The sequence below is a fragment of the Orbicella faveolata genome, unplaced genomic scaffold (genome assembly GCF_042242905.1).
Source record: "Orbicella faveolata isolate gen_17 unplaced genomic scaffold, um_ofav_v1 contig_4, whole genome shotgun sequence".
Taxonomy (NCBI): Eukaryota; Metazoa; Cnidaria; class Anthozoa; order Scleractinia; family Merulinidae; genus Orbicella; species Orbicella faveolata.
In genome coordinates, this window is record NW_028301569.1 from 1,525,309 (window position 1) to 1,552,685 (window position 27,377).

The 27,377-nt window shown below is 38.6% G+C and overlaps 2 protein-coding genes across 6 annotated transcripts in view; both read left to right on the forward strand.

The window, feature by feature from the left end:
* The window catches only part of LOC110055695 (general transcription factor 3C polypeptide 1-like), a 282,425-nt gene that overhangs the window by 221,408 nt on the left and 33,640 nt on the right, over positions 1–27,377 (forward strand). For 4 of the 5 annotated variants that reach the window (XM_089276241.1, XM_089276243.1, XM_089276242.1 and 1 more), the window contains 3 exons: positions 2,419–2,505; positions 9,137–10,057; positions 23,571–23,660. In XM_089276241.1, the coding sequence (XP_089132367.1) occupies positions 2,419–2,505; positions 9,137–10,057; positions 23,571–23,660 (1,098 nt within the window). The remainder of the gene's footprint in view (positions 1–2,418; positions 2,506–9,136; positions 10,058–23,570; positions 23,661–27,377) is intronic. The other variant, XM_089276244.1, reaches the window with a different exon arrangement.
* LOC149100879 (uncharacterized) lies at positions 17,986–23,479 on the forward strand. The gene has a single exon (XM_089276250.1). It carries the CDS (start codon positions 19,229–19,231, stop codon positions 20,159–20,161), a length of 933 nt encoding a protein of 310 aa, XP_089132376.1. The 5' UTR covers positions 17,986–19,228; the 3' UTR covers positions 20,162–23,479.

The following is a 27,377-nucleotide window of genomic DNA, read 5'->3' on the forward strand; positions in this document are numbered from 1 at the left end:
AAAAAAACTAATCTTTATTATGCCCATCACTGTATTCCTGCGCTCATAAATTCAGTTTGGCACATGTAAAATGCGATGTCTAAATCAAATGCTGCATTTTTCGGTTCAAGGCAACTCAAATTGGTGTTTGATTCGCCGGTAACATTGAATATCTAAACCAGGCCTAAGTGAAAAAAATGTCAGCCATAAGACTCCAAACTCTAGGCGTGTTTCCGCAATTTCAAACCCTGAAAAGAAACTCATCAACTTGAGCAGTGCATGTAATCATTTGTTAGTTAAAGTTTATTAAAAATGTACTTTTTTGCTTTAGAGGTATGAGAGTTCGAAAATCCAAGATGGCAGATCCAAGATAGCTGCCACCAAAATAGCAGGCAGTTAATCCTGATGTCATTGCTGCTTGCCATGGTAACCAATTTAAGTCATATGTTGGATGTTATCAAGAGCAAGCTTCGTATAAAGTTTGGTCCGTGTATCTTGAATCTAAAAGCAAAGATATGCATAAAACTTATTTTTTTCTCTAATTAGCATAAGTTAGCATAGGAGGCGGTATATTTACATCTGTTTACAATTTTATAGCTCTATAGCATGCTTCACTTGGAAACTACAGCATTTTGAAGTTAAGGGTTATGGAGGTTTGTGACACAAGTTTGTTGAAATATGTATACTTATCTCATGATTTTGAGCCTTTTTAGAAGTTAGAGCATTACGAAAAGTGGGTAATCTATGTAAATGCTTGTTTGTTCAGTGCTGATAATCAGTCACCTAGATAGCCAAAGTAAGTTCCAGATGTTTACACTATTTTCCAGCCGCCATATTGGTTTAGCATGGATCTACACCAATATGGTGTTTTCATACTAGGCTCCATAAATTTCTGCAAAACATTTTGACAAATATTTGAAGTTTTGGGAAACACTCAGGGATAGAACTTGGAGAAGTGTCTTATTTAGTTATCTTCTATAGCATTACAATTTCTTAGCTTTTTCTACGGGATGGTTTTCGGTTAATTTTTTAATATTGTGTGACAGTGAAAACGATCTATATGGAACCTCCAAATTATATAGTGGAAGAGAGCCAAATCTCTTAAAGATATGCTCATCTAATTGAAGGCTAACTGATGTGTCACAACCACAATGCATGAGGAGAGTCTGTGTAGGCCTGTCATTATTCTTTGTTTTCAACAATGATCATGTTAAGAACTGAAAGAAAATTATTGTATTTTGTGACCTGGGACCTGTACTTTAGCTTCACCAATTGCCAACAAGAAATTTGTCCACTTTAAGGATCTGGAGCCTAATGTACAACTCAGACTTTATCAGTTTTCTTCTGTAAACTAAAGTGAACACATACATGATTGATTGATGCTTGTCTTGTATCTTGCCTTCTGTGGTCGTCAGTTTGTTTTTGCATTCGCACACTTGTCTGTCCCCTCTAGAAACCCTTCCCCCCATTCCCTGGGAATTTTCATTGTGAGTATCACCCCATGCCTTTGGATTTTGGGTTCAAAGAACCCCTCTTGCCAATAGAATTCCAAAAAACCATCCATAGTATAGATATGGATATTTTCTGGAATCACCCATTTTCCCTTCAGTCATTGTGAACTCCCCCTATTTCAAACTATTTTCCACTTCACCCCAGAGAGAAAATGTGGTGTTCAACTGTACTTGTCCTTTGGTCTGACTAAAAGTTGCCTCTATATGTGGATACTTAAATAAATATATCAGATGAGAGACCATCTAATGGGAGGGAAAAAAACAGAGCAGAGCCTCCTTTAATTTTTGTTTGAAGCTTTGGGCCACGCAAGATCGTATTGTTTGGGCTTTTCTCAATAGATCTTGCTGCAGCACCATAAGAACTCTGAAAACTTTACTTCAGCAACAACTTTTCTTGATCTCTTTTCTGATATCAAAGCTTAAAGGTACCCCTATCTCATACCGTTTATTTTGTAGGTGTATTTTGATGAGGTTTTCATTCCTTTTGGTCTCTTTTTGCATGGTCAAAGACAACTCTTTCATTTGGTGTAAATGTCTGACCCACCCCAGCTTTGTCAATGGTGCAATGGGTTAGTCTGGTTCATTTCCTCAAAGTTCTGTGGAATACTCATTGGAGTAAAGTTGTGGGCCCTTTACTGGAAGATATAGAGTTTTGTGTCGATTGTTCAATGTGAAACCTGTTTTGTTGCTTCTGCTTCTGTCTTGTACAAGTGCATGGAAGGTACTCAAACATCAAATTTAAGGGAGAATGGAGAACAACAACACAATCTTTGAGAACTTGGAGACGCCCTTTTTGAAAGCCATGTGTGGTGAATCATATCTTGTGTTAATCATGTCCAATGTTGATCATAATTAATTTATAGCTCTGTTGGTTGAGGTGTGTCGACTAGTAAAAGTATAATCATAGCTATTTTGATTATTTTTATAGCTTTCTGTTGAGGTAAACATTCCCAATGAGATATTAAACATGGATGTATCAGAAAACACTGAACAACAGACAAATCAAACAATCGAGGTGAGTAATATGCCCACAAAGCAGTTGCAGGCTATGGTATTGTATTGTTGAAAATATCACTTTATGTTAATAGACAGTGTACTTGTGAGGTTAAAAGGGATTAGTTTTATGGTCCAGCGCATGAGCAAGCTATGGATTGAGTATAAAGTAAATTTGTCATTTCCTTACATACCCACATGTAATTCAGCCATCATTAAGACTTTAGTTTGATCATTTAAGTAGAATGACATGACTAATGCCTGAATTTCAAGGAAGATGACAATGAATAAGCTTAAGGGAGTTTTTATAGGAGGTTCAGTGTGCTTGACTCAGTATGGAGCACTCTTGGGTTCAAGCCCATAAAAAAAAAACAAATTAAAACAAGAAACCATAGATGTTATCAACTGATAGCATCTTTGCAGCATGAAATCTGTAGAAAATTTGAGAGGAACACATTGAACATTAAAATTAATAAGATATTCTCTGTTGAAAAACTTGAAAAGTACAATGTGGGTGGGAAGTTTGCCATTCATCCATTCAAAATTCAGTAAATGTCATATCTTTTGAATGCACCAATAGACCCTTTGCACGATCTCGTCACATGGTACAAAATTAGCCATGCTGGGATGCAAGTTACACAGTGGGACAAGCCCAACTTTCCTTTGTTTTGAAAGTTCCACTATGTAACTTGAGTCCTTGCATAACTAATTTCATACCATGTGACTGGATCATACAAAGGGCTTATTGAAACAGATTTTGAACCACTCAGATTCAAACTGGGCAAGCTGCTATATTCAATTCTGACATCTGCATTTTGAATTTGGCTAATTTTTGTATATTTTTGTATCTTAAGGTATCAGTAAACCCCAAATGACCATCATTTGTTGTCCCGCTTTACGTTCAGACATTTGTCGCAAACCCCAGTAAAGTATACAGTACTGTGCAAAAAGAATGCAAACGAATTTCCTAGAAATTCGGCTATTGTTCCCGTGAAATATCGTAGAAATTTCGAGCGAAGAATCGTGATTTATCGGGCGATATTTCGAAGAAAATTCGTTGAGCGACACAAAAATTCACTAATCTAAGAACGGTATTTCGATGAGATTTCACCAGAAATGAAATGAAAATTCGCGTAGCTAAATGAAAAATCACAATCCCGAAACGATATTTCGTTGATTGTCGGTAAGCATATGGTATTTATGAATGAATGGAACTGACAACTGTACACACAGCCCTTCGATGACCTTCAAAACAATTAAGCTTAAGCAATTAAGCTGAGTGTCAACACAACCCGAATGAAACTATTCAAAAGAATTCACAAGATATTTCAAAAACCTACAAGCTTAACGTTTATTCGATCAATAGTTTGTGTATGAAGAGATACAACAGTGTGATGCCCTTACCAGTTCGACTGTCAATAACGTTCTATCTAAGCTTACATTCTCCTCTGTCTTCCGAAGAAGAGCCCGAATTATCGTTTTGATTAAAACAATAGACCTTTCGAAAATTCGTCAAACTTTGTACGAAAAATCGTTTCACTCGAAATTTCTTTAAATTTCATCGAAAAGCACTGAAAAGTCGCGAAAAGTAGCAAATTTCGTTTGCATTCTTTTTGCACAGTACTGTATACTGTATTTTCTGAAAGTTTAGGAATTGTAGATTACAAAGGTATATTTATGAAAATAAAAAAAAATGAGGTTCTCTGAATATAGTGCTCTATTTCCCCAAGTACAGAGGTTCACTAAGCAAGTTTATTTCCAGTCGGATTTGAGCTACTGTATCAACATCGCAGTGTCTCCTTGGTAGCTTTTTCTAGAAAACAGTGTCTGAAATTTTGATTACTTGTCTAGTTTGTTTTTGACACACGGTTAAACTTTGAGAGTTGCTAAAAGAAGCATTCTCTTCATCAAAAGTCATTGTAGAAACCATTTCCCTGCATAGTCCCAGTCCACACGGCTATAAGCTTAAATAGTTTGACCTTTGTACAGGTTATGCAAATGACAAAGTTATTGCTCATGTTTACAAGTGATCACACTTGTGCCAACCCTGCTGGCATTGTGTCCAGAGGGGCAAAAGCTTCTGAACTACATAAGTTTGAGCTGTGGCTTCATGGCCCAAAGTTTCTGTGGAAGGAAGAGGAAAATTGGCCTGATTAATCGTTCCAGTCGCCAGAATTGCCTCAAGACAACAGTGAATGTAGAAAATGCCCTGGTCATGCAAACATGACCATCCGTGGTAAAATGTTGGAATCACTGTTGTCCCGCTATTCATCCTGGGACAGTCTTCAAATGGCTATAGCCACCTATAGCCTGGTTAATACATTTCAAGGGTAGGAGGTCACCTCAAGAATGCTCCTCTTTATTTCAAAATGAAGCACCGTGTAATTCTTCTTAGTAAACATCACATGACAAATTTAATCATCCAGAATTGAAAGGCCGCGTGCAAGAACGTCCCCTAGATTTTTCGGCCATTTTTGAAAGTGCTTAAAACTAGCTGAATTTTGGCATGTGGGCTTCGTTTCACCTGAGAAACATTACTCTGAAGTTTTTTTCGCTGGGTTGCTTTTCGTTCTCGAGAAATAACATATGCAAAAAGGGCACACAGGTTGGAAAAACCGAGTGGTTTATTGCATACGCAATATCTCGAGAACGAAGTGAACTTTAGCGCGAAAACTATGACACTGCTTAACATACCTGAACGAAACTGCATGCGAAATTTGGAGCGTTTTCGACAAAGTTCACCTTTGATTAAAATACCTGACGCCCTTTTCCCGCCGAGTCCTTCCAATAAAGGAAGCCGGGCCTTTGTTATGATAAACAGAGCCGATCCTTTGTTATTATAGCCAAGCCAAGCCTTTGTTATAAGTCGAAGTCTCGCCTCGGTTTATTATAACAAAGGATCAGCCCACCGTGACCGCAAGGACTTTGATTTTACTTAGAAACCAGCAAAATGTTAATTTCACGCAGCTTATATAAGCTCAAATTTGTTGATTTCAGGTCAAAAGTGCTTAAAATGTTGACTCATGTTAATGCGCGACAGCAAGGATGTTGATTTCTCTTAGAAAGCCTCAAAATGTTAATTTCACACAACGTATAAGCTCAAAAATGTTAATTTCAGGTCTAAATAGGTAAAAATGCTGATTTTACGTTAACGCGTGACGGCAAGGATGTTGATTTCACTTAGAAAACGGCAAAATGTTAATTTCATGCAGCGTATAAGCTCAAAAATGTTGATTTCAGGTCTAAATAGGTAAAAATGCTGATTTCACGTTAACGCGTGACGGCAAGGATGTTGATTTCACTTACAAAACGGCAAAATGTTAATTTCACACAGCATATAAGCTCAAAAATGTTGATTTCAGGTCTAAATAGGTAAAAGTGCTGATTTCATGTTAACGCGTGACGGCAAGGATGTTGATTTCACTTAGAAAACAGCAAAATGTTAATTTCACGCAACTTATAAGCTAAAAATTGTTGATCTCAGGTCTAAACAGGTAAAAATGCTGATTTCACGTTAACGCGTGACGGCAAGGATGTTGATTTCACTTAGAAAACAGCAAAATGTTAATTTCACGCAACTTATAAGCTAAAAATTGTTGATCTCAGGTCTAAATAGGTAAAAATGCTGATTTCACGTTAATGCGTGATGGCAAGGATGTTGATTTCACTTAGAAAACAGCAAAATGTTAATTTCACGCAGCGTATAAGCTCAAAAATGTTGATTTCAGGTCTAAATAGGTAAAAATGCTGATTTCACGTTAATGTGTGACGGCAAGGATGTTGATTTCACTTAGAAAACAGCAAAATGTTAATTTCACGCAACTTATAACCTAAAAATTGTTAATTTCAGGTCTAAATACGTAAAAATGTTGATTTCACGTAACGCGTGACAGAAAGGATGTTGATTTCACTCAGAAAACAGCAAAATGTTAATTTCACGCAACGTATAAGCTCAAAAATGTTGATTTCAGGTTTAAATAGGTAAAATATGGCGGCCGGAAAATAGTGTTTAAACATCTGGAACTTACTTTGGTTATCTGGGACAATGATTATCTGCACTGAACAAATAAACATCATATAAGCACTTTTCCAAATACAGCAACATCTTAAATGGCTAAAAATCACGAGATAAATACATATTTTTCGACAAACGCGATCGTAGCTTTATGTCACGCACCGCCTAACAGATTAACAAATTAACCCTTCTGCGCAACGTACGGGTCTCCATACATCTGCATGTCCGCTGATCCCAGAAGTTCAAAACACTACAAATCATGCCGATATGAAATAAAATCAACGCAACCTGGATCACAGATCTATGTTACAATCGATCGCTACTTGTTGGCCATTATTACCTTTAAATGAAAAAAGCCAAAACAATCTAGTTACCAGTTCGAGAAACATGAGCAGAACGTGATCGCAGTGCATGCCGGGAAAGGTCTTTGCACCTCGTGCGCGGGAAAACATGGCGGCCGATACAAGACAAATTTTATAAGTCAAAAACCAGTTCTCGCTTTCCAAACTTTGACACTAGCAACGCTTGGCAAATGGGCCACAACTCACAAGAGGGTATTTTTCTTGGGCAAGAACTGCTCTTGGACTTTGCTGCGTGGCTCGATCTGACTTCGAACGCCGATAACACGATTACGGTATATCAGCTATCTTCGAAGTTTCAGAACACATTTTGATTCTTTAAAACGTGCTGATGACTTACGGGTTTATCGAGGCTTTATGATGCCTCTCAACCACCAGGCAGGCACACAAGGTACTTTAACACTATGCTTAAGATATTAGTTGACAGAGCCCTAATGCGGCACATCTCTTTTTCGTTCGATGGTATTTTGTTTGCCGCTCGATCGATTCACGTGTTGTGTTTACGTCACAATAACCGATGTAAACAATCTGTTCCCAGATTTCCGCTCTATATACTATTTTCCTTTGACTTTAAGACAGCTAAGATTCAGTGGAATACACTCTGAACAGTCTGCCTGTTTGCTGTTCAACAAAATAATAAGGTTTCTTTTGTTTTTGTTCAACAAAAGATCTCCAAAAGATGCCGCTTGGAAAACTGAGCTTTTTGCATACGTTATTTCTCGGGAACGAAGAGCGCCCCAACCAAAAAAAATTCAGAGCAATGTTTCTCAGGTACAACGAAGCCTACATGCCAAAATTCAGCTGTTTTTGAACACTTTCAAAATGGCCAAAAAATCTAGGGGACGTTCTTGCGCGCGGCCTTTCAATTGTCATCGCCAACAGGGGCACTGTGGTCCTTCTAGAGTTCTGGCCTTCATCTGATAGAGATTCTGGATAGTACAAGGTCTCTCAGCAGTACACAGGGTTTTTACAAATTGCATGAATTGTTGCAAGCAAAATGCTTGTCCTGGTGAACAGATTATGGCCCCATTTCCATCAGCTTAAGTCACTCCAGCAGATACACCATTTACCCATGTGGGTATGGACTACTTCGGTCCCCTCTTTGTTAAGCAAGGACACAGTCAGGTGAAACATTATGGATGTTTAAAGAGACATTTTCCGCTTCTAACTTTGCTTAGAATCAATCTTTTTTGAAAGAAATTTGTTAAATGAAAGATGGCAAATATAAGATCTATCTGAAAAAATAAAAAACATGTTTTTTTTGGAAAATGGTCAATTTTGGGGTATACTGATACCTTAAGGACGGTGCCTACTTTTGTTAGTATGCATACTTTCTGCACACACGCAAGGCATGGTTTAAGTGCCACGCATGCGCTGCGGTTGGCACTGACACAATCAACTACGCTACCAAGTACACGACTAAAAGAACGCAAAATTTTCCTACTGTGACCAAATCAAGTTTAATGAACTTGTACTTAAACCAGGAACACCAAAATAGCAGCATATCGCTAACCACTAACTGTTAACGTCATCCAGCGGAAAAACTAGCTGTTTTCTGTGGAAAATTATACCGAAATCCAACTGTAAACATGTACCTGCAGATGGCGTAGTGTGCGTGCAAAACAAGTGCGAAATACGCAAATGTTTTACTTACCAGGAAGGTGACAGGAAAAAATGTAACGGGCACGGTAAAAGTTTTCATAAAAGGTCAATAACTTTAAAAAAACGCGTGGTTACCCACACATTTTATGTTATGAAATGGAAGCAGCAAGCCTATTCAACACGTGATAAGTTTCTGGTTGTGAGCAAAAGGTATTTAGACTATATTTTAGCTGAACCAGAGGAAGACTGTCAGAGACACTAAAAGCGCTGTTTTGCAACGATTTTGTCATTAAAAACATACAAAAAATGGTTTTTATGCTACCATTTACCATGCAGTTTTAAGATCTTTATAAATGTTTGCTTCTCTGTTAGTAAAGGCGAATTCGAAGGAAATCTGTGAAGAAATATCCTTTCCTTCTTTTTTCAGAAAATGCTGATGTCAGCATTTTTGTTGAGATTCAAGGCAAATTATCTCGAAAAAATGCATGGCTACCCCAATTTTTCTTTGTTGAGTCCAATAGCCCTTGCAAAGGTCTACTTTTGCCACGTGGTCCTTACCTGGCGCAAAAACCTTTCTATTTAGTAGGCACCATCCTTAAGAAGACCTTTGTAATCATTACATACACTGTAGTCCTAAAAGCTCCACTCAATTGTAACATATTTCTCTTTTATCAAAGGATGAAGGTACAACCCAATCAACAAAACCTATGCTAACTGAGAAAACCAAAGGAAAAAGTGCCAGTCTACCTTCAGCAAAGGCAAGAACTTCTGAAAATAGAGAATTTGCAACCAGAAAGGTATCCCAAAAGAGCACAGACTGCAATAAACCTGCTGTTATCACACCAAGAAAGAGCAGTACCACTGGTAATTCATCACCATCAGTTGAAGAGAAATGTGAAGCTAAAGGGAAAGGCCGTGGAAAAGGAGAAAAGGAAAAAAGGCTTGAAAAATGTGAAGTCTTCAGCTTGAGCTTATCGTCAACAGTTGCAAAATTCACAAGTTCTTATGATCTAGTGTCTGTGAAGGAATCCAGTAACTTCTTGACAAGTTCTACTGAAGTATCTGAGCTACAGAGTATGGAAGCACAGGCTAGTAAGGTCTCTACAGTGCCAGTAGCATCCCTGTCCTATAGTAGCACATCTTCTCGCTCTTCACGAACTGCTCTTATATTGGCTCGGGGTGGAAAGGACCCATATGCATCCATTAACCAGCTTCCTGCAAGAGCCTTTAACACTCATGACTTTATGACTTTGAATCCATGTAAAATTGTGCTAACATTGAAAGATGACAGCTTTGAAAATGTAGCAGATGAAGAGAATCCCCACCACAGGGAGCTTGCACATGCTGAAGGAGAATCAAAGCTCACTCCAGACTATTCATCAACAACTGAAGATGCAGTTAAAATGCTGCTGAATAATGAATCTAATGACTGTTGCACTTCTCCTGTGGTTGTTACCATTGATGTGTCAATAGAAGATTATATAGAGCAGAGTAAACAAGATTTTGGTTTGAATGCATCTGATTTTCCACTGGCAAGAATCATTTATAGCATTGTTGCAGAAAGCAAAGAGTTTGGTACACCTGTGGAAGTGTTACAGGTATGTTACATTGTTAGGCCGTTGTCATGTTACACCATGCTGTTATCAATTAGTAGTGTGTTTCGATCAGGAACAGCCAGACTGTAAAGAGCAGTATTATTTACATTGTGTGGTATGAGCAGAGTAGTGTCAAAAACAAATCCCTCATTGTGAAAATGGTAGTCCTATACATGTATGCTGAAAAGATGGCTCATGAACATGTACAACTATTTTTATATTATTTGAACATTGATATCATTTGCAGTGTCATTCCATTTCCAACTGATAGTGGATTTGGTGAAGTTTTTTTTGATATCAGTTATCTCCTGTCTGCTGGTTTTATGATGGCTATTAGGAACTTCAAGATACGTTACAGCAAGGTGCTACTACGGCTACTTTAACCATGAGGGACTCAGCTGACAACAGTGTTTTACCCGCCAGACTCAAATGATTAAGATTTTGCTGTACGGCAACAGTATGTGCAGCCTCTATGTGTCTTTACTACTTTCAAGGAAACCAGAGATTATTCTACTTTCATACAAAATAGACTTGATTAATGACAATGATTTCCTTCTCCTGGATCTGTCGTACATCTCCTAGAACTCAGATTTGCCTTTTAGAACTTGATAGGACCGCCTGTTATTCCAACCACAAAACAATATAAACTCTGATATAAAAAGCTCAATTTCAACACAGACAGGTTGTTTGTACAACAATTACGTGATAAGCCCGAAAATACAAACCTTTCAATTATAATGAAATACGTTTTGAACAGTAATAAACAATTATAGCTCAGATTAGTACATATGAAGCTTTCTTATCTAGGGCTATTCGGCCCGATACTAATATGACTGAACTGATCATCTCGCGGTAGGTGTTAAAATCGTTCAAATTTTCGGTACAAATGACAAAGAAACAATGATCTTAGAACTGATTTTTATGATTGAGAACTTTATCTTCAAACTAGGCCGTTCAAACAGTGAAAAAAGCATTAAAATGAGAAGTAAACAGCAGGCCTATACATTTTACTCACATAGCGAAGAGTATGTGAAACCAAGGACTTTCCCATAGTAGAAAGCAAGGCTACGGCGGGAAAGCTGTACTGGTACGTACGTCATGACATCACCGGAAGCGATCTTCACTATCTGCCACCGTACTTCAGCCTAGCCATACCATATCTGAAAGTCGCTGTTATTAAAAATAGGTCCGCCATGGGTACTTGTGAGCTTATCCTTAGTTTTATTCCATTTGGTTGGAGTTTGTTTTTTAAAGTCAGTATCTGGGGGTTTAATTGCTGTAAGTGAGAAGGCAATCACTGCAAAGATAAAGGTGTTACTTTGATACTGGAGACATTGTACTCGTGGTAGAAAACTTGTGACCCCTTAGTCACATCCTGGAAGTAAAACCAAGTAAGAGAGACGGCTTGTGAGGAGTCAGGCTTAAAGCCAAGTCCGCAGTCCTGGAACGTCCCATCAACAAGACTGTTCTTCTAAAGGCTCCTAAACGTCATGAAAGCAGCTAAACATTGTTGATCTTGATGTCCTCAATAGATTGCGCACAGTCTCTCTTTTGCACAGAAATCCATGGGGAAGAACACAATGAAGAAAGCAAAACAAATGTGACATGAGAGTGGCAAGCGGAGAAGCCATGAGCCATGAGTAACGGGGCTGGCTTGTATATCACACTCGCACACTCATGACCCCACAACTCATGTGAGTTGCATTCTTTGCATTCTTCCCCACAGATTTTCGAACAAAAGAGAGACTGCTCGCAGTCTATGTCGTCAACCATAAAGTTTGGTTGTAACGTCAGAGAACAGTTCTTTCTTTATTGACTTGATTGTGAGGAACCATTTCGAATGGATTTAGGGACAATATATTACTCAAGTTTTTCCATTTGAATCCCTTGACTAAGTTTAAGTGCTTTCAGTTTGCATTAAGGGGCTGTTACATGTAGGTAGGATTCAAATGTGCATGACATTTCCCCTACGTGTGTTACACTTGATTTAAAATTTAACTCATCAGTCATAACATAAACATATAAAGTTTAATATGAAACCTTTATTTCAACACGATAAGAATCAAAGCTACAGAGCTTGTGGGTTCATGTATACTACATTAAAATACGTTAATTAAAATATATACTTGTAAAATACATGTGATTCGTTGCGTAACATTTTTTCAGTTTGACTGTTGTATCATGTTTTGATGTTAACTCAGCATGAATTCGAAATTTAAACAAAAGAACAAGCTTACATTTTTTAAAGCTCCCATCCGATTTGCAATCATAAAAATCTTCTTTCTTGCCCAAAGGGAAATTTGCTTTGGTTTGAAAAATTTCATAATTCAGGCTCTGCATCAATGCTAAGTTCTGTTTGTTATTTTTAATTTACTGTCAATGAACTCAGACCAAAGGGGACCCCAACAACATAATCATTTACATTCATGTAAAATAAATAAGCTGTTATTCTTTGAACCATAAGCCAATGATTCAGCTGAACATTCTTTCTAGGTGTTTGTTTACAGACCAACATATATTCTAGTTATATTCTATATCCTAGTTAAATGTGACTTCTGTTTCCATTCATTTAACCCGCTAACCCGCCGATTCAAATGCCAAAGCCGTGCAACTTTCAGAAATTGTTGACAGAGGAAGCGCTTTTAATGACTTCGCTAACCAATTCTGCTTTGAAACCCTTTTGCAGGGAAATTTCATTGAAAAATGGGGGGAAGAGAACTTCAGACTATCTAGACATACATTCAAATAATTTACATTGTCCAAGTGGCTGGTCCAGATTTGGCTTACTTTCTTGCCATGAAAACAAAGGTTGTAGAAAACATGACCAAATGAGATTGATGCAATCTGGACACCACGGGGTGCGAGATGCCATGCGACCGCAAGTGGACTTGATATACCGGTATCTGTCATCTCAGACTTGGTTACCGACTTAAACCATGGTTGATCAAAGGGTTAATAATCTACCCAAGTTCAATTATTGAACTTTTACCTTGGTTAACTTTCTATTGTCTTGGGCAGTGTCAACAATTTTGCACAAAATAAACACATCACAATCAGCTAAAAAAGCTACACAGTCAATAATAAATTTGGTCCAGCTCCGGGTGCATCATTGCAGAGGTAAAGTTACTTGTCAAGTTATTATTTTATTAATGAAAACATCTTCGGATTGGCAGCTGAAGCATAATTGTTGAAGTAATGTTACATAATCTCACAGAAATTGTGTAACATCACCTTGGATGACAGTATCTGATATGTGTCAAGACACGAAATCGCCACAGTGGACAAAGACAAGAATTCCCCAACGTAACAATTTGTGCTCTCGTTTTCATCAATAGAGGATTTCCTATGCTTGCTTTAATTTACTGACAGCCTTTTAAGCTTTTGAATAAATTTAAATAAATAAATAAAACACTTAAAATTTAATGCGAGTTTCATTAAATTTTCACCCATTTGCGGGCTTTTCGTCCTCTGCATCCTTTGTCAACGTATTTCTTGACAAATTATTGCAATCTTGGTAATATCGACTGGTTTCTCTAGACGAACATTTTGTTGAGAGTTTCCAGTTCTATATTACTTGTCCAAGGTTGATGTTAATTATATATACTTTGACATTACTCTGGGCCTTAACCCTGTCAGAAAATAGAGGGAAAATCTGCTGTTAAATGTTTACAAACATATTCCAAAATGGGTTGGTTGCATCCTTCGGCTAGCTATACAAAAAGAAGAAAACTATGCTATACCTCACCAACTCTTTATCCGCTTGACCATGGGTAGAGCACGATTCTTGCTTTGCTTATGGTTTAATTTTTTTTTTTTGAAAAAAAACTTTCCAGCATTTCATGATTTTTGCAGTACAGCTCTCATGCACATATCGGCAAAAAGAACTTGAGGTCTTTTCGTGATGATAGCTGCAAAAAGTAATGGGCAAAGGTTGCTACATTATGATGTACTGTTCAAAGTGTTAACTTACATTAATTTTGCAATTGCAAAGACACTTAATGTCAACAAACCTGTGCTGATGAGTTTAAAATTGGGAAGTGATTCGAATTAGCTATAGTTACAAATGAATCTATTTTTTGCTGAGGCAAGACTTCTTTTAGTAATAGAGAGTTATTGCAGTTTTCTGGCGAGAGAACTGTTTTCTATTGATTTCAGACTACTTGAATTTTGGCCAGGTACAGACACAATATATTATTCATTGTTGGTTTAAAAGTAAACTAATGTAATAAAATTAAATGGAAAAGCCAATTAAATCTACTTGTTCCCACGTAAACATTTCACGTAGGCAAAGTGTTGGCAGTTGTTTGTTCTGGTTTTGCCAGTAGAGTCATAGCGTTTTTTTTTTGTTTTTTTTTTCCATTTTTATTGAGTAAAACAAACAAAGCAAATTACTCATTCGATACAACTACTAGAGTGCATTACAAAGTAATAAAAAAGTACAAGGAAATGAAAACACAGAAAGTTGAAGAAAGGTTGAGGCAAAGCAAGATACTTAAAACTTTGATAGTTGCAATAATTATTTTAGGGACTGCAACATATCTTGGAATAAATTGTTGGCTATTATTTTGGTGGTCAGGGGGACTAGAAATAGCAATTTGTGTACCATCTGCATCTTGAGGAATCCATGTTTTGGTGTTGCTCGCTTTTGTCTCTAACTTAAGACTTGATTATGAGACGTCAGAAAATAGTAAACGTAATTTGGTGGCTTTTTCTCAAGTTTAGCAAAGTTTTAGCTAACAGGAAAATGTAGTTTAGTTGAAGTGTATAATTTGAATGGGGGTCCGGTCTTAGGCCAAGAGTAGTGATATTTGTTAAAGTATATTCATTGGTTATTGGGAGATTGTCTGGAAGCCAGTCTGCCACTCTTTTCCAAAAGGAGGATGTAACATGACAAGACCAAAAAACGATGAATTAATGCCTCGGAGCATCTGTGGCAGAAAGTGCAGTTATCATTTTCATTTTTTCCTCTTTTAGATAGGAAATTGTAGGTATTTGTTCGTGTAGAAATTTAAATTTTGATTTTCATGAACGCCAATCGAATGGGAGCTTGAAAAATTGCGCACAGGCCAAAATTTAAGCTTGTTCTTTTGTTTTTAAAGTGATGATGGAGTGAATAAAATCCTAACTTGCAGTGTTGCAGTGATCTCAAACCCTTTGGTGTGGGATGTTTTTTGTTTCTCACACTACGGTGTTCAGTGAAATAAAGTTTATTGTAGTGCTTAGCATTGACACAGCCTGAATTATGAAATTTTGCAAACCAAAGCAAATTTTCCTTTGGGCCAGCGATAAGATTTTCTGAATGCAAATCGAATGGGAGCTTTAAAATTGCTTACAGGCCAAAATTTAAGCTTCTTCTTTTGTTTACGTTTTGAATTCATTCAGAGTTAACATCAAAACATGACATAACAGTTATGAAAATGTATCTCATAGAATTCTTTTTTTTTCGAGAAAAAGAAGTGTATTCCATGGATAACTTCTTTGATCTACCTGGTAATGGTTACCTTCACTCCGCTTCTTTTTTCTGCAAAGTTCAAGGGATTTTTTGTGTCCAATTCCTTTGTTTTCCTGGGTCATGTTAGATGAAGGTCGCCTGTCGCGATTGCATGTGGTTGATTCTGCACTCAAATTTGTGGCCATATTATCTTTTTGGTTGAGCCTTGGTAAACTTGAGCAGCAGTAATATCTTCCAACAAAAGTAGACATCAGACCAAGTGGTGATTTGAAAACAAATTTATTCCATGCTCACTTTGATTTATAGAGGTAATTTCAAGAACACATTTGGTCGAGTCATGTGGTGTTCAACTTAAAAGCAATAGGTCACAACCAATTCTAAGAAAAGGGGACAAACAGAATCAAAAAGATAAGGAAAGACAACTTACAGATATTTCCTCCTATTATGATAGATTGGAGTAACTGATGAACTTACATGTAACTGAAACTTGAGGCAATTGACACGATTGCTGCATGATATAATACATACTGAACAAAAATCTTAGGCAAAAAATCACATGATGATCAACGAGTTAAATTTTAAAATCAAGTGTAACGAATGTAGGGGAAATGTCACACCATTTGAATCTCACATAGGGGAAAATAATGTCACACACATTTGAATACGACAAAGCATTCAATACAGACACCTTCCAACTTGATTGGGAGAAGATTTATTTACTGCCTTTTAAGACAACTTTGCATACCAAAAAGGAGTTTCAATATAAAATACTAAATAGAATTTTATATACAAATGATATGTTGTTTAAATTCAAGAAAGTCGACTCCCCATTGTGTTATTTTTGGGGAAAGGAGTTAGAGACTTTTAGTCCAAGAATGCACACTTTCTGAGATGAAGTCACTGTCACGTTAGATTCACAGGGCATAACTTTTAAGTCTCTTGATATTAAAGATATTGTTTTTGGTTTTTTGACGCACCTAATCATGATAATGACAGAATCCTTCTTAATTACATCATACTAGAAAGTGAATATTTTATTTATCGCACCAAGCTCAGTAAGACTTCTTTATCTTTTAAATCACTTTTCAAAAGAATTAAAAATAGGTTTTAAATAGAACGTTTTATAGCCACAAAGAATAACAAACTTCAGATCCATCGTAACAAATAGAAACCCCTCCTTCAACTGATAAAACAATAACTGAACTATTTATTATTTATATCTGTACGCGATGCCTCCCTTTTTTGTTTTTTTGTTTTTCTTTCTTTTATTCTTGTAGTGTAGTGTAGTGTATTTTCTTCGTGCATTAGAGTAGTGTAATATATATTTGTACATGTAGAATCTATGATGTAGTTTGTGTACTTGTAAAAATTGTAAAAACCCAAAAACAAAATACAAAAAAAACATTTGAATGTCACGTGCATTTGAATCCTACACACTGGCCCCTAAATGTGAACTGAAAGTATTTAAACTTAGTTAAGTGGTTCAAACGGAAAAACTTGAGGATATTTTGTCACTAAATCCATTAGAAATGGTTCATCACAATCAAGTCAACCAAAAAAATTAATGATTGTTGTCTGACGTCACAAGCAAACTTCTTGGTCGAGGACATAGACTGTGAGCGGTGGGTCGTGAGCATGTAAGCGCGATATGGGAAACCGCAAGCTGCCCGTGCTACTCGCCACTTGCATGTCACGCTTGTAGTCACACTTGTTAAGCTTTCTTTGTTGCACTCTTCCACACGGATTTCCGAGCAAAAGAGAGACTGCTCACAGTCTATTGAGGACATAAAGATCAACAATGTTTAGCTGCTATAGTGGAGTCTTAAGGAGCCTCTAGAAGAACAATCTTGTCAATGGGACGTTCCAGGACTGCGGACTTGGTTTTCAGCGTGACTCTCCTCACAAGCCTGTCTTTCTTGTTTGGTTTTACTTCCAGAGAGCAACCAAGGAGCCACAAGTTTTCTACCATGAGTACATTGTCTCCAGTTTCAAAGTACAGTAACAGTTGTTTCAGATAAAGTGGACACGAACCATAAGAAATTAAACATTCCATTTATGTGTGTTTCCAACTACCCTCATAAGCAAAGCAGCCTGTATAAACAAAAAGACTGAGGCCCTAAACCAGTTGGTAGTGTAGGGCAAAAGTATATCACAATACAACTGATTACCTTACAGTATATCATTTGACTGCTGCTAGACAAACACAGCTTATAAATCATAGTTTCAAGAAAAATTCGGTCAGGTTTGAAATAAAATCACAGATAACTCTCCAAGTCAAGTTTCAGTCCTGCATTCAGGCTGCTCCATCTGCATGACCCACGCTTGAGAAGAGAGACTTTCCCTGTTAGTGACTTCTGAAGGGTCACTACTTTCAGGTGGGCCATTACTTTCAGAGGGACTGTTACTTTCGGGGTTCAATAGGAAAGAAAAAAATAACGTTACTTTCGGGAGCCGTTATTTTCGGGGGGGGGGGGCACTGTTACTTTTGAAATTCTAAGGTAGTTGAAGATTGAACTGCTTTGCTGTCCTTTTTCAGCACAGAGTGCACTATTAGGATGGTTTAGGGGGCTGCTGTTCGCTAAGGCAATAAAGCACTGACACAATAAGGTGTAAACTTTAATGTTTGTTTAATTAATTAATCTCAATTAATCAATTAGCCTTGCGGGAAGTAGGGCTGGGTTGTGTAAGTACCCGTGTGTACTACGCAAAATGTGTTATACTTACGTTGCTTTATTTGATAACATGACAAAAATTTAGTGCAAATTAATACTGGTTAATTAGGTTTAATGGATTGTATTCTTAGATCGTATTTCGGCTGCACCTATCTTTATGTGTATCATATTCTCCTCGAGGTCACGCAATCAGCGACTCGTACAATTGCATTTTATTTTACTCCATATTCTTCGATATACGCTGCATTCCCATGATGGGGAAAACCAGTAAACGTGCTAAAACATGCCCCGGCTGTCACACTCAGCACGAAGAGCATCAATTCGGTCCAGTTGGGAAGCATTGTACAGGACCGCCTGCGACCGAAGACAACCACAACAGCTCAAAGTCCAGCGATGCAGACAATGAACATCCCAAGTCTGCTGTTCCGAACACCACAGCTTTGCCCGCTTCCCTGGACTCAGTTCTCGCCGCAATCAGCAATCTAGCCCTACAAGTTGACAAACTTGCAATGGATCAACAGTGAATGAATACGGAGGTACAGCAAATGAAAAACACACTGCAGGGCACCACTGCTTGCATTCAGCCAAGTTGGACGCTGCAATCCAGCATGCTCAAGGACCCATCGCTCCCCGGCAAAGATATTTCACATCAGCCGACCAAGCTGGAACAGTCAATTCTTTGCAGTGAGTATGTCAATTTCATTGACTTACTTAAACCACACAAAGAACATGTAGCTCACGGAGAAGACGCGGTAGTAGTCGACCAAGAGGGGAATTTAACCTTACAGAAATCGCGCTCCCAATGTGCAATCGACTCCTTTTCCACATGGCTTTCGGCCTGGTCGGAATACGAACAAATAATTGTGCTTGCTAATCCTCACCGCTACGGCAAAATGGCCAAAATCATTGCGTTATTCACCAAGCAAATCGAAAATTTATCTGGTCAGCGGTCTACGCCTACGATATCCGTTTTCGGCAGGAATCCGCTAGAGTAGGGGGCCAGCGCTTCGATATTCTCGACCACACTTGATGCCACTGCCCTAAGGAAGGATGCCAAGCAATGTTGCCGTCGTAAATCTTTTGATCACGAGACCAGGGAATGTCCCTTTCTCTCGGCCTCCACGTTGGAGACGCCAACGCAGAAAAAGAGCCCTTCAAACCCACAAGGAACCTATTGTCCTGCTCAACCATGGAAGCTGGAAAAGTGGTTCCACGACAACTGCAAAGGGTGCAACCTGTTCCAATGGCACACCTGCAATCTGGGTACAGGGTGCAAACAGGCACACGTATGCAAAGCCTGCTGAGGGCACCACGCCCTGGCAGATTGCACACAAGCTGCCCGAACCCTGGTCCCCATTCTCTGTAGCCAAGTGGAGTGCAGCACTCGTCAACCATCTGGACAACGCCTTTGTTGAGGCACTCCTTCACGACATCACACACGGGGTAGAACTTGGCTACAGTGGACCAACAATACTTCAATCCTACCCCAATCACCTCTCTGCACTGGATGCCAGCAAACTCATTATCAAAGAATTACACCGGGAACTCAACCTCAATCGCATGGCCGGTCCATTCCTTTCTCCTCCAACTCGCAACTTTGTCGGATCACCAATGGGTGTGGTACCCAAAAAGCATTCGAATCCTCTGAAATACCGGGACATCCACGACCTCTCATGGCCATGGGGCCATTCTGTTAACGATTTTATCCCAGCGGAACAGAACACTCGCGAACAGGCCATCTCACTCCTCAAGCAAGCTGGCCACGGAGCCATGATGGCTAAACTAGATTTATCGGATGCCTACCGGCATATCTTGGTCCGCCCAGAGGACTGGGAGCTCCTCGGCTCCACCTGGCCAATCTACGTCAGTGGTGAACTGACAACCGGCTATTTTGTCAACCTATTCCTCCCATTCGGCACTCACAGTGCACCCGCTCAATTTCTCTGCTATGCTGACGCCCTCAATTTCATTATGCATCACTGAGGGGCGGATCCTGTCTGGAACTATATGGATGACTTTTTCACATGCGACTCCGCCACCTCGCCATGTGCTCGAAACCTGGACATTATGACACAAACTTGCGTTGACCTCGGCTTTACCCTTAACCCTTCTAAACTTGTGCACCCGTCGACTTGCCTTACCTTACTGGGCATAGAAATTGACTCCGTTCGTCAAGAGACACAGATCGAGGCATCACGTCTAAATGATACCCTTGCTCTCCTGGCCGCATGGGAGGGTCGGTCTCATTGCACTAAACACCAGCTTCAATCGCTTCTAGGCAGCCTGAACTTTATCTGCAATGTGTGTCGCCCGGGTCGCACTTTCATGCGTCGTCTCGTCGATCTTCTCAGCAAGCACTGCTCTCTGTCACACCACATGCATCTCACCTGTCAGAGCAAACAGGATATCCGTTGGTGGTCTACCTTCCTTCTTCAGTGGAATGGCAAGTCGCTCTTCTACGATGATTTCTGGTCCTCCAACCTATCTTGTCACCTGTTCACTGACGCCTGCAAACACTCCTTTGGCGCGTTTTTTAATGGTGCCTGGTTCTTTAGTACGTTTAAAGCATGCCAGGTCCCTATTCGCCTACACCCATACCAGTCATCAACTGGAAACACTTCAAGTGAAAGCAAGGTAGTATTTCACCCACGCCTTGCCGACTCCACGCAACGAACTTACAGCGCCACTTAACGCCAGTACCTCGCCTTTTGTTCCCTGCTGGACCTTGCTCCGTTCCCAGCCTCTGAGCAGATGCTGATGCTTTTCATCACCGAGTTAGCGAGCAGAATTCAACCGCAATCTGTACCCGTGTATCTCTCTGCCATACACACCCTTCAAAGTGCCCACAGCTATCCCAACCCAGTCGACTACACACTGCGACTTCATCAGACTGTCCGAGGAATAAACAGATGACACGGGATCACAGCAAAGCAAAAGCTAGCCATCACCATCGAACTGCTCGGCGACATGAAGCAATTCATTTCCCTCGATGTTCGATTTCGTACCTCGCCGGACAGTACCAAGTTTATCACCTTCAGGCTTAAAACTTCTAAGACGGCTCAGTTTCAGAGATCGCACACTCTCTTCTCCGTACACAGCTAAAGTGACATCTGCCCTGTCTGCTACCTTCAAACGCTAATATGCCATCATAACCCAAACTCACATGACTACAATACCACCCCTCTGTTTGCACTACAAGACGGCTCCCCCTAACCCACCCAGGTCTCTTATCATTCTCTTCTTCACGTCTTCGCCTGTTGGGAATCGACCCCACCCTCTTTGGTGGACACAGCTTCCGAATTGGGGGTGCCACTTCCACTGCCAACGTTGGCCTTCCAGACCATCTCATCAAAACCATTGGGCGCTGGTCCTCGGACTGTTATCAACATTATATTCGTACTCCACTGAACTCTGTCATTTTGATTTCAGAAACTCTGGCTAAACCGCCAAATGTTCCCTATGTGTATGCAAGTCCTACTTACTTGCCTTAATTAACTTTGTTATTAGTTTGGGCCAACCTTCTCTTTGGGCAGTATATAGGTTGTCCTATTAAACTGTCTTTCGTAACCCAACTCGCATGGTTTGTTTGCATTTGCATGTATAACATAAAGACTGTGACATTAAGGACAAATTAATATTAGTTAATTAGGTTTAATGGATTGTATTCTTAGATCTTATTGCGGCCACACCTATTTTTACGCGTATCATATTCTTCTCGAGGTCACGCGATCAGCAACTCGTACAGTTGTATTTTACCCATCCCCACCTGTCCCGGGCAGTATATAGGTTGTCCTATTAAACTGTCTTTCGTAGCCCAACTCGCGTGTTTTGCTTGTGTTTGCATGTATAATATGAAGACTGTGACATTAATATATGTTTTTGCAAATCTCTTGCTATCCTTGTGGTGCTATTCTCTTAAGAACAAAAGCAATTTGCTCAAAACACATGCGCAGATTAGTTAGGATCAATGTCAACTATATGTTAGGTGAAAGGTACATTTCACATAGGATTGCACATGAACGTTAAGTGCTTTTCTTTGTGGTAGAACACAACATGTAAGACTCATGTGTTCTAGCATTGCTAGTGTGATAAACTCCACTCTCGAGTAATACCACACTCTTGTTTTGGCTGGGGATTGTAAATTTGTGACAAAAGAAACTTTGTTATATTGCTGCAGACTCCATCAGGCAGTTACTGAAACTGCCAATTAATTTCATCAGTCTTTGAGGTGACTTGTTCACCTATGAAGGATATAATTTTGGTCTAGTAACAATCTGTATGTTCAATATGTCTCATTGAAACGCTTCTCAGTTGTATTATCATTATATTATTGTTAACACCAAAGCTGGCAACAGAATAAGAATGCACTATTCTGTGACTCAACGTGGCTATTTGATAATTAGATTAGTTCTTGTTTATCGGTGAAATGAAAATTTGCATTTTGAATAAAACAAAATCGTTCCTCTTCAATTTTGCATCAGATATTTAAGTTTATTCCATTTATCTCCAGCAGTGAGTAAAAAAAATACACATCTTTCTTATATTTTCAAAGAAACAAGGGTATCTTGTTGCATACCTTGGCAAGGAAAACAAAAGTATCCAACTACAAACAGCCTGAAAATTAAATTGTCACATTTGCTACTTCTGCGTATTATTGAATTTAAAATGAACACCACAATAAAATTTAAAACTGTCTTGAAAAACCATAATTGTATATTATTTTTGGGCCTGGAAAGGAAATACAAACAGGAAACATACACACTGCTAAGATTATGTCTTATCAAGGGCAAAAGGCCTACACTGTAGTTGACTACCAAAGGAGAGAACGGCAGGGGGTGAGGACCTGTGTGACTACTGTATCAGAGCCACAAATTACACTCTACATTATCTGAGATTGTCTCACTAGTTATGTGTAAGATCTTACTGAGTGAGAAACTCAGAAAACTGTGACCACCAGAAATATTTATGGAATGTTGTTGTGTTGCAAGGAAAAAGCCAATTAAAGTTGAGAAAACTTAACTGCAAACTGCAACAGTAATTTTGTTTGTGGTTTTGAGTTTTGCTCATGTGTCCATAACTTATTGTGATTGGTCAGTACACAATTGAACTGTCAGATTCAAATCAAATGGTTCACAGGTTTTTGACTCCTAAAGTAATTTTCAATAAAGGATGGCAAAGAGTCCTCCATTTTTAATAGACCATTAACAGTAAATGATAGATTTCTTGCGGCGTGCTTCTCAGAGTGGGTTGCATGTCATTAGTTTGTTAACTTTCATAATGAGCATGTGGGTTAAAATGAAATGCTAGCAGTAAAAAGGATTGACAACACAGTTATTAATATTAATTATTTCAACACAATTTTCAATTTTGTTTTCTTATAATTGTGTTGCAGGAGAGGATTCCTGAGAGCCACAAGCATGAACTGAGTTTATCACAATTTTCCCTTGAACAGCAATTGAGGTTCATGTGTAAAGCCAAAGTAGTAAGTACAATAGTACATTCAAGTAGAAAGATCAAACTATGGATAAGTTATGTACACTATGCCTGAATCACTCATAGTTTCTCCTGTAAAGGTAAGTCCTGACCACTAGTCATCATCATCATCATCATCATCATCATTATTATCATCATCATCATCATAATTTACTACTAATAGTAAAAATAGAAAGTTGATAAATGATAGCAATTTAATAATGAACTTTATCAAAGTGTCTTAAAGAGGAATTCAATGTATAATGTGTTGTTCCAGAAAATATCCATACCCCTCCATGTAAGGTTTTGTAGCTTGAACCCCCCCCCCCCACCACCCCTCTGGAAATTCCATTTTAGTGTCATACTTTCCTTTAAAAAAATGAGCTTTTGAACCCCCCCTCCCCCTTGGAATTTCCATTAACCTTCCTTGTGGTGGGTATGTATATTTTCTGGAACTACACAATAGTAAGAAGTGTAATACTCCAGTTAATGAGAAATACTAGGGAATCTTTGTCAATGTCAGTGTTCACATTTTGTTTCAGTAGCATACAACTTTGCATAGAGAAGGCATTGAACTAAATGGGAATTGATTCTAAGCACTTGAGAAACTTGTTGTTGATGAATTGTTTAGCTCTTTGGGTGAAATGTTGAAAGAAATGTCTACTTTCAAAAACTGCAAAATTTCTGGCTGTGAAAAGTGCCAATGAACCCACATATTCTTGGTAAAATTGTGAGTTAAAACCTGGATCACCCAAACAGTATTTAATCTATCCTGGCACAAAGTTCTTAGAAGAATCAATCCTGCTATGCTTTTAAGAGTTGATATTTTTGTAGCTTGATTGCAAGCTTAAGTGCTTATGATAATAAGGCAAATACTGTGAACATATATCTCTATATTTAAAGCGTAATACTTACATTGACAACAAATTTAAACATGTCATAGCCACTTAAACATAAATATATTTCAACTGAAGAAGTTTGATTAATACTCTAACTGACGTTTCTAAGAAACACTTGAAATTTATAGACTGTAACCAAGTACAGTACAGCCCAAAAATAATGCACACGCAAGAAGTGGTGCAAGAAGTTCTTGCGCCGCAAGAACACGCAAACCCCCGCAAGAAGTAAAAATGTCATGTTTTTGCGGTTTACCCGCAAGAACATTCAAAATGCAAGAAGTTCAAAGTCTAACCACAAGAAGCCGCAAGAAGCCGCAAGAACTTATGAATCTTACCGCAAGCCACAAGAAGGCGTAAGAAGTTGTCACAGATCAAACAGTCTGTTCGTTTATAGGTGCCATGTTGGTGGTCAAAATGCTCAGCATTCACTCACAATGTTATCCATAAGATAAGTCATTGCTGTGGGAAGAGGTATATTTCCAACAGCTGAGATCAGATCTGGATTTATGTTTGCTTATACTGTGGGAATAATATCGAGCGCACTCACTTATTACATACTTGCGTGTTCATGACACCTACGGGAAAAAAGCCCTTCGATCACTGGAACATTCTGCTGGCAGATTAAGCAAAAATCACAAAATGTCTCCAGATAATGAAGCTCACAAAGAAACAGTCCATGTAGAAAAATCGAACTATGATGTAGTTAGTCTGGGTTCCAATGCTTTTTGCTTCTCAATGCAAAATTCATTATCATTCAGAATTATTGTTGTATTCTTCTTGCGGATATGTGAGCGAAGACAACTTTCATCCAAATCTCACACTGAACCGCAAAGACTGCGTGTGCACTACGATGTTGTAAATTTCTTTAAGAACTTTTCGCAGAGTTAGTATTACAGGCGAAAAGCTCTTGCAGAAAATTTATTGTGTGTTTCTAAACAAACAGTAGTCAAAGAATCTTGAAAGTTGGCTATGGAGTGAACTTCGTAAAGTCTACCCTGTTTGCAATGCAGTAAAACAATACCGGTATAACTATGGTTGTGATAAGGACATAAGTGATCTTCTGAACAGCGAAATCTCATGAGTTTGCCTTGTGCACTCCTCTTATTTCGAAGAGAATCCCATTGAACAAAATCTTTTAAGACAGCATGCACTGATAACAATCATGTTGTTGTGACGCCTTGAATTTGCATAAAGTCTTCAAACATTACTGATGCATGAAAAGTCACGCTTTTGTCATGCATGCATGTAGTCCTGTGCTTGTTTTCGCTGACTGAGAAACTTGCTTGTTTCAAAATTTGGGTTGCACTTAGAAGCTACTTCCCAATAAATGTGTTTTTTTAACCTTTGTTCCAGACAGAAAAAGCAATTTCAAATAGGCTAATAGACCATTTTAGAGTTGTCTGCTCAGTGATCTGGCCTTTGTATGGCAGTGAGGCTAGAGTTGACCTTGTTTTGATACAGACCTCAAAGCTTTTGTCATGTAAATGCACCTAGTTAGCATCAGAACAACTTGTTTTACACAACAAAAGCAGTGAGGTCTGTATCAAAACAAGGTCAACTCTAGCCTCACTGCCATACAAAGGTGAGGTCACTGAGCAGAAACTGTAAAATGGTCTATTTCGCACCGCTATCACACCGCGGGTATGGGTCTCCGGGACACATCGTAATAATAATTGTAAACAGTAAAATTTCCTCCATGTCGCAAAAAAGCAAAACAAAGTGAACCCAGCATCTAATTCAGAACCAACCAATAAAAAATGTACTGTTACTAAACTGATGAAAATAATTGTAAACCAACAAAAAGCCAAAGACCTTATTTCTGTCTCAATCTGTAAAGTTATTTTGAGACACTCTTGATTCACAGGTTGCTTAGCACATGACCAAAATCTTCCCAATGTCAGTGATAAAATCTGATTTATTCGCTAACGAAAACTGGTCAAAACTCTCTCCAAGGATGACTTTAACGGCGTTTAGACTTCATATGGCTTGCACTTTAGAACTTATATGTGACCTCTCACACGAAAACGTCACTAACGGATAACCGTTAAAGGGTCGAAACGAACGGCAGGTGAACGGCTAACGAACGGATGAGAAACGGATGTTCTAGCCTTTCAAAACGGTTCCAAATACCATTTGAACGGCCACGGAAAAACTTCAAATGGTTGCTGTAAACGTTCGAATGGCACTGGAAAAATTTCAAACGGATGATGCCTGCTGTTCGAACGGCACAGGAAAAATTTCAAACAGATGGCGCCAGCCGTTTGAATGGCGAATGAAAATTTTCAAACAGGTGATGCCAGCCCTTCAAACAGCGAACAAAAAATTTCGAATGGGTGATGCTAGCCATTCAAACAGCTAACGAAAAATTTCGAATGGATGATGCCAGCCATTCAAATGGCTAACAAAAAATTTCGAACAGGTGACGCCAGGCATTTGAACTGCTAAAGAAACATTTGGAACATATGATTCCAGACGTTTGAACGGCGGAGGAAAACGGTTCGTGTTGAACGAATGGTTATAAACGGCTCAGCAGCTAAATGCAGGAGATCTTGATGTTTTGATAAAGGATGTGTTTTTGCTTCCCTTTCATAGGTCTATTGCTGCAATTTTTATTACACACTTTTTTAATTCTGCTTTCAAAACTTGACAAAACTTAGAAATGGACACCAAAAGCTTGTAACAGAATAGAACCGACAAACAATTGTAACACGGCATAACATGAGTCGATATGATATCTGTTCAAAGTATTGATTACTTGAAACGTGATTTTAAATCCAGTTCCTCTTTCAAAATGGACAAATGTGGCCGTTTGAATCAGAAAGGTTGAA

What these genes read in the sequence shown, in the direction of transcription:
- LOC149100879 (XM_089276250.1), top strand. Translation starts at nt 19,229, where the DNA reads ATGCCAAGCAATGTTGCCGTCGTAAATCTTTTGATCACGAGACCAGGG.